Genomic DNA, 12258 nt, shown 5'->3' on the forward strand with positions numbered 1-12258 from the left:
TTTGGCCTTTGTCTTTCTCCAGTGGTGCTCTAGGCATCTCTTAATCCTCTTCAGAACCCTCAGCTCCTCCGTGAACCACGGGGAGTGTCGGGTTCAATAGGATAAGAGAGGCCACATAGGCGCGATCCTATCCAAGGCCCCGGGCATCTTCCTATTCCAGGCAGCAGCCAGGGCCTCCACTGGACCGTGCAGCAGATCCTTGGGTGTAACCCCCAGCTCCCTCTGAAACCGCATTGGGTCCATCAGTTGCCGGGGGTGGACTGATCGAGTAGGTCCTGCCTCCCTCTGGAGGGGGGTGGCATATGAGAATCCCAAGGTCACCAGGGCATGATCTGACCATGACAATGGGGAAAGATGTAACTCTCCCCTCAGATCATATTGCCACTGCTCTGACAAGAAAACTAAGTCTGGTGTGAGGCCACTGTCTCGAGTTGGGTCCCAAATAATCTGAGTCAGGCCCATGGCCGCCATGGTGGCCATGAACTCCAGAGCTGCCTCCGAGGCCCATCCCAGTTGATGAAAAACAAATGAAAAATCATAATAAAATATTGTGATTTACAAACTGAAATTGAAAGACTTTGGAAGAAAAAGTCAGCTATAACAGTAATAGTAGTTGGACTTGGAGCCATACCAAAGGGACTCATCGCATATTTGAATATTTTAAATTTATTGTACTTGCCACCACTGACTTTGCAAAAAAATCATCATTTTGCAAGAAACTTCCAACATACCACAATGATACCTCCTAGGCACTTGGTTGAAACCAACCAAATCTGAAAGAATACACACCCTGTGGTATTTGTTGGATGAATAGAGAATAATAATTTCTTATAGTGGAGTCTTTGAAAATTTATTTAGTCAAGACCCTGATAGATCACAACCCTGTACAAATATGCAAAAGTTACAGTAAGATTTTAAGAAGTTAAATTCCTAAATACCAATAATATATAAAATTAAAGCTGTGTATTTTATATATATAGATAAGACCACATAATCAAAGGCTTGCACTGTCTTCATTTCCTTATAATATCTTAGATGTTGCAGTTTTAAAGTTACATACTGTACACACACAGACACATATACACATACACATACACATTTATTTACATCCATTGGTTTTAGCAAAATTCATATAAAATCACAACAATCCATATCAGTTCAGTACATTCTCTCTGATATTAACAGCACTATTTGTCAACATCTGGTTTTGTATCTTCCTTGCGGCCATTGCAAACAGTGCAACTTGTTTTGTTACTTGTTCATCTACATCAGTAGATTTTTCTTCTAAACTAGACTGATTCAGTTGGATTAGCAAAGGCATGATGAACCTAGCTCTAGGTTCCTGATATAATTTTAGTGGATCAGGATCTTCCACTGGAGAGTTATTACAAATGCATAAACAGTGTGTAGTGGTAATCCTTTAGGGTTCTGCACCAGTTGAAGCTTCCAGATACACTTCAAGGGCAGCCCAAGTAGGGCACATTACAGTAGTTCAATTAACTATGTAGCAGAACTTACTGTTTATGCTATATCTAGGATAATACTTGTGTTCTGTGGTTGCAAATGAGTTTCCATACAAGGAGTGATAAAACCTGTCTGAGTCTCAAAGGGGTGCTTACTGTATATATAAAGCAAGATCTTAGCTCAACAGCTGCTTTTTCTTGCATAAATGTGTGTCCTTTATTTCTTATCCTCACCCTTCCCAGTCTTGTTACTTAATCTTATTTGGTTGTTTCTCATAATTATGCTTTGCTTTAAGTGTGATTTACACAATCAGGAACATGCTTTAAAAAGAAACTTTGAGATTTCATAGTAAAGTAGTATGGATTTTTTTTCATTCTAGGCAACATTTTTCTGTGACTGTGACAATGAATACCTGGGTGGTTTCTGTGAAGAATTTAATGCCTGTCAAAGCAGCCCTTGTCAGAATAATGGAACCTGCATGGATGTGGCAGAAAAACATGTTGGAAACAATTTCTCCTGTACTTGTCTTCCTGGTATGTTTTGAATCACGTATCATTTGCAGAGTGTCCCCACTTTGGTTAGGAGAGGAGAGCATCTCTTGATCCTGAAGGGGACAAGAAGGCTAACAGAAGAACAAAGTCTGAGTTTATGAGGATCATTGGTACTAAAAGAAGAGAAGATAGTATGCGTGTGTGTGTATGCATACATATACATACATACATATACATACACAAATACACAAAATCCTGTAAAAGCCCAGCTTCCCACCTTCTCAACCTAGGGTGCCAACTCCAGCTAAAACCAATCTTGGAGATTGATTTACTTTGTATATACCGTATGCACGTGACATACTTGAAAAGGAGTTAAATATATATGTGATGGAGTAGATGGGATGGAACAAACTCAGATTGAATCCCGACAAGTCAGTGTTACTGTTTATACAGAGGCTCTCTGGCACCAAGGGAGGCACTGCAGTGTGCAACTGGTGGGTTCTCTTGGAGTCAGTGTTCCCACTAGAGCAGCAAATTTCGGTGCATGCTCTAATTCATAGGAGCCAGGGCTATTCTCCTGCTATACCCTAATTATTTGGCTAGTCATATTCTGTTTATTTTCTATAGATAGGAAGAAAGAGACATTCTATCCATTTAATATATTACAAAATGGAAACTGACATTAAATTCAGTCATTTGGCCATAGTCTCAGGGTGAGGGGTTGGGGTACGTTGCAAGCCTCATCCAAGCTTGGGAAGAGGGCTATCTGTTGCTCTCGGCTATAAGTTGTACATTGTCTTATGCAATAGTGTACCTTTGTGACAGGCCTGGATGTGCCCTTCAGCAAATATTTTTGTGAAAAAAAGTAATGAAAGCACTTTATTTGTACAAGTCCACATAATTACTCCCTCCATAGCAAGTGTCAGCTGCAAAAGTTTACATCTGTGCAGTAAAATACAGTACTGGATGGGGCAAGCAGATGCTTTGAATAGAAGTATATGGAAGGGTGATTTCAGGCAATAGAACTCAGTCTCTCCAGAGCAGTGTTTCTCAAGCTTGGCAACTTTAAGCCTTGCAAGGCTGGCTGGAGAATTCTGGAAGTTGAAGTCCACACATCTTAAAGTTGCCACGGTTGAGGAACACTGCTCTGGAGTGTCTTAATGTATTTCAGTTCAAGTGTTAGAAAAACTGCAAGAGTGTTTGATGGAGCTGTCCAAAACTTGGCCTGCAGGGCCAATAGTACTGTGGTGTCAGCTGTTCTATTTCACTAATTCTACCATTGATTTGATTGATGAGACTTCACACAAAACATCTTTTGGTGTATTATTCTGTATTTTACATTGATTATAATTGTGTTGATTATGTATTTAATGACCATTGTACATTGTTTGCTGCTATTTTGGGGAATGTTTGTAGCTAAATTACATATATGACATTGGAATTACTGGAAATGACAAGTAACAGATACATGTCACTGATGGACATTTTATTTAGGGGTTGCAGTTAATGTGACTTGCCTAGTTTCCTGGGAAAACAGGTAGTACCAGAAACACAGTTTCCTTACAAAGGCTTAAACGTGTGTTACATCTGCATTAGCCTACTAAACAGAATGAGATCAGCAGGCAAGAAAAATGGGGTCAGATGGAACTGCATAGATACTGTAAAACAGATGATCTATGCAAGACATGTCTGTGTCACTCTCTCCTTTTTTCTTTTTAAAGACAGAAAAGTGGACTTCAGAATTGTCTACTCATATGGCAGAGTTGAGTTATATAGCAACCTGTGACATTCAGTGGTGGTGGATTTCTGATAGCTCCAGCCAATATTGTTAGTTGGCAGGAATGATGAATTTTGAAGTCATCAGCATACTGAGGTTCACAATTTTATATCCCAATATGAAACTAATTGAAAAGACTACCATGGTACCCCAATTCTTTTGTTCTGTTAGAAGTACTGAATTGCTTTTTATATATTTGATTGTATAGATTGGAATAGATTGATCCTCTTAAGTTGAAAATCGTATAGTACAGTTCAGTGTCTCCTTTATTCACACAATAACATTTATATTAACTTTTCCAATCTGGATAAATACTGCAAACAGGAAGATGTTACCTTTAATGTATTTAATATAAATACAACATTCAGAATATTGTTATCAAGAAATAGACGCACACACACACAGAGAGAAATAGGCACACACACACACATACACACACAAATAGACATACATACACAGAATTTAGTAATGCCGGAAAATACATTAGCTAGAAAGCATGTTTGAGAAAAATACTTTGTAATTAATTGTAAAGTAGAATTACTTGAATAAAATGTACTGCCAAGGTCAAAGCAAGTGAAAGACAGTGTTCACTTAGCAAAAAGAAGTAACAGTTTGGCCATAACATTGTACGAGTCTTAAAAATGGAAAACTGCTCAATCAGTGGAAAAGAACTGTTAGATGTACTGCAAACTGTTACAGAGAAATTCCATCTTTAATTGGAAAGCCCTTTGCAATTTTTGGTGCTGATGCTGCTACAGTTATTATGAGCCAGGCTTGGATTAGAAATGTGAGCTTAAAAGAAAATAAACCACTATTCCAGAGTGACAAGCAAGGTTTCCAACTTGAATCTCCTCTTTCCCTGGAGACCTAACCTAATTATATATTGCAAGTGTCACTTTTCATTCAGGATCAGTGTTGTAGAATGTTTTGTACTTATGTCAGTGGATTGTGTTTGACTATTTGAAAGGAAGATAATATGCATTAGACTAGAATACAGGGGAATTTAGGCTTGATTTGGAAGTAAAGAACTATGAAAACCAAGTGGCAACTTATATGTTAGGAAATGTAATAAATTGGCATTTTCTATATCATTGCCATTATTACTCACTATCTATTTAGGAAAAAAAAGGTTTTCACTCCTTAGGAATTGTATTAGCATTTTGTGATTTTAGTAAGGGTCAAGGTAAGTGTTTCAGTTTAAGATTAGATAGATCATCTATTAACATGTATAATTTTTCACCAAACCCTATAGGTATTGTCATATGTGAGACAATATGCATTTCTGAATAAAGTGTACTTCAAATATAAATCTTAAAGGAATATTTATTTCTGATTTTTTGAATACACTATATATCATAGCTACATATTAACTTAGTTTTATATTGAGTGGGAATGAGGTTGATCCTTTGTGATTACAGCAAACACTTTAATATAGGAACAGTGTTCTTGGATGCTATTTAAATATGACAAAGACCCATCTATTAATACAATGTATTTTCTTTTCCATATTTTTTTAAATGATTTTATGATGATGAAGGATATACTGGGGAAATGTGTCAGTCAGAGATTGACTATTGCACTCAGCAGCCTTGCCAGAATGGAGGGACCTGCTATTCTAGTAGCAGTGGATTCAACTGCCAATGTCCAGAAGGTAAGCTGTAAGTTTCAGTAATATTTAAGAGGATACATGTTTTTTGATAGGGCATTTAAGGGTGCTGTTTCTCTCTTTCCAAGATGAGTAGATATATGTACATCTGTGTGAATACAAATCAGAATCTTCCTATCCAATCACAGGGAATTCTTACCATCTTGCTGAATCTCCAGCTCTTGGATCATTTGACACGAAAACTTGATGTCACCTTGAGCATGGAGAAAGCAGGCATTCCCTTCTCCCTGCACAGAAAAGGGTGCTGACTTCCACCAGAGCACAGAGTGGGAACATTGTGGGAATGATCACTTCATAGCTGCATATGCAGAGAAAATGTGATTAGGTAGAGGGCAAACACAGCCCAGCTCATTGTCATCATGTGGCTCTGGGAATATCCTGGGAGCTAATTTGGCCTCTGACAAATAAAAGTGTCCCACCCTAATGTACTGTACATGTGCACATGCATGCATGTCTTTTGTGTGTTGCTGTGTATGCAGTTATTTAGGTAGCTGTGCAGCAGTGAGTACTAGCAAGAGTAATGTATGAGTGATCTCATGACTGAAATTGACTGATTTTGTAGGCATATCTATTAAAATTCTTCTGTTGGCTTTTGTTTATAGAGTTATCAGTGTTTCAGATTAGAATTGTACATTGATTGAATTTTATTTGTTGTAGCTTGCATATGGTTTGAAATACCTTTTACATAAATTGGTTTTCTTCTAAATATACATACCTGTACATCTAATAAGAATTTTATATTAGGATTCTGTAGGCTGAGAATTCTGGAAGTTGAAGTCCAGCATATCAGCTGTAGTTGGGGAAGGCTGCAGAATGCTGACAATTAAAGTCTATCTGCAGTAGCATAACACTGGTTTCTTACATCTCTTTAGACTGAACAGCTGTAATTAGTAACCTGCTTACAGTACCAACTATGCTACAGCTTATGAATTGAACAATACCAGTAATTTAAATACCAGTAATACTAGTAATTTAAATATTTTTTGGCTCTTCCCAACAGACATATAAATGGTAACAATGCATAGTGAGACACACAGTGGAGCTGAGCCAAAACTAACTGGCTTTCTTAAAGTATCCTATCCAAATCTGTGTCTAAAATATATGAAATGAATGAGGATGGATGAATTTCTCATAGTGAGCTCTGATTCTTATCCTAGATTTGCTAGGTACATCCTCCTTGTAGTAGTAGTAGTTGCTGTTGTTACTGATGTTTTGCAGCCTCATTATGGACCATGATGTTTAGACATCAAATATCTCTGTAGTTGGCCAAAGCTGAAGTAGATGACTGATATGCAGAAGATATGTAGTACTACACAGCCTGTTTATGAATTGTTTGCACTTTATTCATTTGTTTATTATTTACATTGCTTGTATGCTGCCCATTCCCATAGGCTCTAAGCAGCTAACAATGTAAACATATCAAATATCTCAGGGAACCCTCAATATCTACAGTATAATCATATATAAAAAAATGTAAATACACATCAACAGAAACTTTGGGGGTCAGTAATATCATTGACTAATAAACAACAAATAAGAAAGGAAAGTAACCCCCCACAACAAAACTTTCTTGCATGTAGTTGGACCTGAGGATCTTCATGTAACTGACAGTTAAAATATTGGAGAATGGCATTTGTTGTCAGTCATTTGCTATACCAAAATGGAATGCCTACTAGGTTGTTTGACAACTAGTTGTCATCTCCATAGCCATTACAAAGTAAATGTTTTCTAGAAAAAAATGAAGCATGTGAGTTTGTGTCATGTTCCCGTTCCGATGTCTATGGTTCCTCGTAACGTTTCACATGTCATATCTGCAGTTGCGTGCCTGCCTGGCCACGCTGGCAAATTGCCTTTGTGCTGACTTGTGATCTTCTGGAATGTATGTTTGGGTTATCTCTGCTGTTCAAGGTTACTTTCTCAGGCCGATTCTAACGGTTGCTAGCATCTGGGGTGGGTGGTTGCTATGCTAGCCTGAGGGGAGGGTTCGCAACGGGAGCAAGGCTTTTTAAGTTTGTGTTTGGCGCGCTTTTGCTCATTCTCAGCTTTCTTCGTACTTTGCATACTATTCATTCAATAAATTAGTTTTCTCTAGTAATTACTGATGAGACTCCTTTTATTGGAATAGGCAATCATTACATAAAGCTGAGAATCTTTAATATCAGTCTGCTAGCATCCATCCAGTTTCCTGTGAGGAGTTTAATTAGCGATGACTGAAACTGCCCCAACCTCAACCACCGGCTCGGGGGAAAGTCAGCTCTCCAGAGGTGGGGAACAAGAGCCCATGGGACCGCGGAGAGAGGGGACTCTCACGCCAGGGTCGGATGACCTCTCTGAGGCAACGGATTCCAGTTGCGATACGGAGAAGGCAGTGAAGTCAGTGGTAGTCAAGAAGATGGAGGGACCCTTGTATGGGTCGCCACCAGCCCCAGCCAAGCTGGTGTATTCCTCGCTGTTTCCGACCGTGCAGATCACCAAAAGGACAAGAGCAGTGACACCAATGGAGATGGAGACGGAGAAATCCCAGCAGCTGGAGGCGAGGATGAAATCCATAGAGGATTTGTTGGCAAAGTTAACCTTTACCAGGGACACTCAGAAAAAGGAAAAGATGGGAGGTGAAGAAGGTAGTGACTCTCCTGACACCTCCGCGTCCCCAACCCCCCTCCCCCCGTAGACAAACAGGGAAAGCAACGGAAATATTGGGGGGGAGGGCCCCCGCCGAGCAGGCCTCCAAAGAAAGCCTCCTTACCTTCCCCAAGTAGGGAGCAGAAGGAGAGAGGACAGAGCCGGGAGGGGGGGAGACGTGTGAAACTTCGACTGGCAGAGGCTCAAGAAATAGCGCCAGAGGTGCAGGAGGAAGAGCCACCACAGCCACGAAAGGCTAAGCACAAAAAGAGACACGATAGCCCAACCCGGGTCCGATATCGAGACTTTAATGTGAAGTTTAATGGGGATCCTACAAAGCTGTCATTTTTTTTGACGAATGCACACAGCTATATGGAAGAGTTTGGGAGTGTGTTTCATTCTGAGCGGGCTAAGATTAATGCTGTCGCGGCCCAATTAGAGGAGAGGGCAGCAGACTGGCTCGTGAGACTGGTTGACATGGACGCTTTGGAGTTGGATTGCTTTGATGATTTCATGTGGGCAATGAAAATGCATTTTGGTGATCCTCTAGCTGAGGAAAAAGCAAAGGTAGCCCTAAGGGAGTTGGTTCAAGGCTCCAGATCAGTCTCGGATTATGCGCTGGAGTTTCAAGCACTCTCCAGCAAAGTAGAGGATTGGTCTGCCACCACCCTTGTAGAGATGTTCAAAGATGGACTAAGACCAGATATACTACGATGGGCAGTTGTACGGGACAACCCAGCAACGCTGTATGAGTGGATACAATTGGCTGCGAAGGTTGAGCAAGCCCAAGCTAAGTATACTCAAACTAAAAGAGGTCCCAAACAACAAGCGATGGGGAAACCTACAAGGCCAGCAGCTACTGCTAGCAAACCAGTGAGACGGTCGTGGCAAGAAGAAAAAGAAAGCCGTTTTGCCAAAGGATTGTGCCTGCGGTGTGGTAAGGAGGGGCACCTGCAGCTGCATGTCCCCGCAGGAAGCCAGAGGAACGGAGAGACAGATCGGGGGGGAAATCACCAGTGGCACCGAGGAAACTGAAAGCGACAGTAGCAGAGCTGGTGGAGGATGTGGACTTGTTTTATGGTGGGCAAGACGAAAAAAAAGCCTCCCAACCGGCGGAAAACTCCAGCCACCTGCTCTAAAAAGCGCCAAAGAGCAGGTGGAAGAAGAGGGGCGCGATCATGTCTCGGTGAGTGGAAATTTCCCAACGTTAACCGTGAGACTTAAGCTCGGTTCCCCTACAAAAACTGTGGAACTATGGGCTATGATTGATTCTGGATGCTCACGTTTCTTAATGCATCCTGATGTAGTAGCTGCTTTGGAGTTACCCACCTTCCCGTTGAAACGTCCCATGATTTTCACCCAATTGGATGGATCTATATCGGGGGAAAAACCAGTCACCCAGTCTACAGCGTTAGTGGCTTTGCAACTGGGTAGCCACTGGGAAAAGTTGCCCTTTGTAGTTGCACCAGTGGGTGGTCCCTTGGTCATTCTGGGGATGCCTTGGTTTGTTCAACAGAACCCTAGTATAAACTGGGTACACCGAACTGTTACTTTTGCAGATGGGTTCTATAAAGCCCCTCCTGGGGATGATGAGGAGGAGGATACCAATGTGGGGAGGGCAGCAGTGTCAACGCTGCATACCCTCGCTGTACCATTGGAAGGGCTACCGGACCAATACCAGGACTTTGCCGATGTGTTTGGGGAGAAGGAGGCAGATCGGCTGCCGCCTCATCGGAAAACTGACTGTGCCATTGAAATTCTTCCCAATGCCAAGTTGCCCAGACCAAAGGTATATGCAATAACCCCAAAGGAATTGGCTACTCTTCGTGAATTCATAGACAAAAACTTACAGCGGGGCTTCATAGAACCAGCCAATTCACCAGTGGGTGCTCCAGTACTCTTTAGATCAAAGAAAGACGGAACTTTAAGACTATGCACGGATTTCCATGGGTTAAATGCAGTCTCCCTATTAAACAAATCTCCCCTCCCGGTCATCAAGGAAATGTTAGCCCACTTGGCGGGGGGGAAAATCTTCTCTAAATTGGACTTAAGGGAGGCGTATTATCGCATTCGCATTCGGGAGGGGGATGAATGGAAAACAGCTTTTAATTGTGCATTTGGGGCTTTTCAGTATAAAGTGTTACCGTTTGGATTGGCTGGGGCACCTGGGGTTTTTATGCAGTTGATAAATGAGGTCTTGCACAACCACTTGTTCAATGGGGTTTTGGTTTATTTAGATGATGTGTTAATATATTCAAAAACCATGAGGGAACATGTGCAATTGGTTAGGCAAGTGTTAACCAAATTGAGAAAGGCTGACTTGTATGCCAAGCTATCCAAATGTGCATTTCATCAAACACAAATTGATTATTTGGGGTATAGGATTTCAGATAAAGGCATTGAAATGGATCCTGCCAAAATTGAGGCTATTTTAGTATGGGAGCCCCCACGCACACGCAAACAACTACAATCGTTCCTCGGATTTGCGAATTTTTATCGTCCATTTTTAGAAAAATTTGCTGAGATTGCCTTACCCCTAACTGAATTACTCAAAACAAAGGGTAAAACCCGCAAATCAAAGAATCCAGGGGCACTCCTAAAATGGACGCCTGCTTGTCAACAGGCGTTTGACCAACTCAAGCGACTGTTTACCTCTGAACCAATCTTGCAACACCCTGATCCTGACAGACCATTTGTGGTGCAAGTCGATGCCTCAGACTTTTCTATTGGTGCCCTCTTATTGCAAGGCGATGAGCAAGGACAATTAAAGCCTTGTGCTTATCTGTCACGTAAATTCTCTGAGACAGAGAGACACTGGCATGTTTGGGAGAAGGAGGCTTTTGTGGTGAAAGCCGCTTTGGAGAATTGGAGGCATCTATTGGAGGGGGCGGCACACCCTTTTGAAGTGTGGACTGATCATAAAAACTTGGAGTCCCTTACTGCCTCTCGTAAACTCAGCCCTAAGCAAGTGCGATGGGCTCAGTACTTCAGCCGCTTTGATTTTAAACTCAGATTCATTCCGGGAAAGAAAAACTTTTTAGCTGATGCACTGTTGCGCCAACCCCAGGATTCAGGAACAGCCCCAGATGTGGTGGGAACCCTCTGGACAGATTCCCAAATGGCACTAGCAGCAGTCACTCGCAGTCAGACGCGAGCGCAGCAACCTGACACCCCTGCCGGTCCTAGCGCGATACATGTATCCGTTCCAAAAATAACATGTTCATTGATTAAGTTAATTGCTCCTCTTTTCTTCCTCTCTTAATCAAGATATATTGGTCAAACACAGCACTTTCCTTTTCCACCTAGTATGAATTTGGCATCTTTTGACTCTTTCATTCACTCTGTCTTTTACTTTTATTTTCAGATCTAAGCTTGGTGCGCGTGGGCAGAGTGAGATTAAAAACACAGACACATTGTGTATGGCTGGGAAATTGGAAAGAGTAGGGTGTTAAGTTGCACGTACTGTTATTTTAAAACTGCCATGAAATTTTCCTCTGTGGAGTTCTTGCTATGATATTTTTCCCTTGTTGAGATTTGTCGGAACAGCAAACTGTGAAGAAGCTGGGCACTCTGAAATACAAATTTGAATAACTAGAGAAAGTTAGCTGTTATCTGGTATACATCTGAATGCAGAAGCTTCCTGAATCTGGGAGAATTTTGTGGCATTGGAAAAACTGAAGGGAAAAATTTGAATTTAGTTTTCAGATTGCTCAGAATGGATCTATCTCTGTGATTTGCCCGAAGGATAGCCAGGAACTTGAGAAAGGAATGTTAATGGTTCTTGACTCAAATGATCTATCTTCAGAAGTGGGCTCTGGGCCTAGCACTCTGCAGGGAATACATGATGAAATGTAACTCTAGTCACAGCTGGAGCCAGACTTGCAACTTTCTGGAAATTAGAAGCAGCGTTCTGGATTTTCTTCTAGAAAATTTTCCCCACTATGTTTTGCTTGTAATTTTGTAAATAAGCATGTATCAGAGAGCATCACTAGGATTTTCCACTTTCCAGATGAAAGGTATTGGTGAGGAACTTGATGAAATTTGTAGTCTGAAATCCCAGATACCTCCCAAATCCTGCCTGCTTGATAATAGCCTTGATAATAGGAGTTACTGATGCCTTAAGAAATGTAGGATATTCCCTTTAATTCAAGAATTAGTCCCTAGTTCTGTGTTATCCAGAAAAAAAGTAAGTCGTATTGAGCTTTTTATGTTTTGGTCAATTGCTTAATTGGAACATA

At 41.1% G+C, this 12258-nt stretch overlaps 1 protein-coding gene across 1 annotated transcript in view; it reads left to right on the plus strand.

Moving 5' to 3' along the window:
- Window positions 1–12258, plus strand: part of DNER (delta/notch like EGF repeat containing) — a 151744-nt gene that overhangs the window by 100981 nt on the left and 38505 nt on the right. The window contains exons 6-7 of the mRNA XM_063306668.1: window positions 1844–1997; window positions 5270–5383. Coding sequence (XP_063162738.1) covers window positions 1844–1997; window positions 5270–5383 — 268 coding nt within the window. The remainder of the gene's footprint in view (window positions 1–1843; window positions 1998–5269; window positions 5384–12258) is intronic.

This window comes from Candoia aspera, chromosome 6, assembly GCF_035149785.1.
Source record: "Candoia aspera isolate rCanAsp1 chromosome 6, rCanAsp1.hap2, whole genome shotgun sequence".
NCBI lineage: Eukaryota > Metazoa > Chordata > Lepidosauria > Squamata > Boidae > Candoia > Candoia aspera.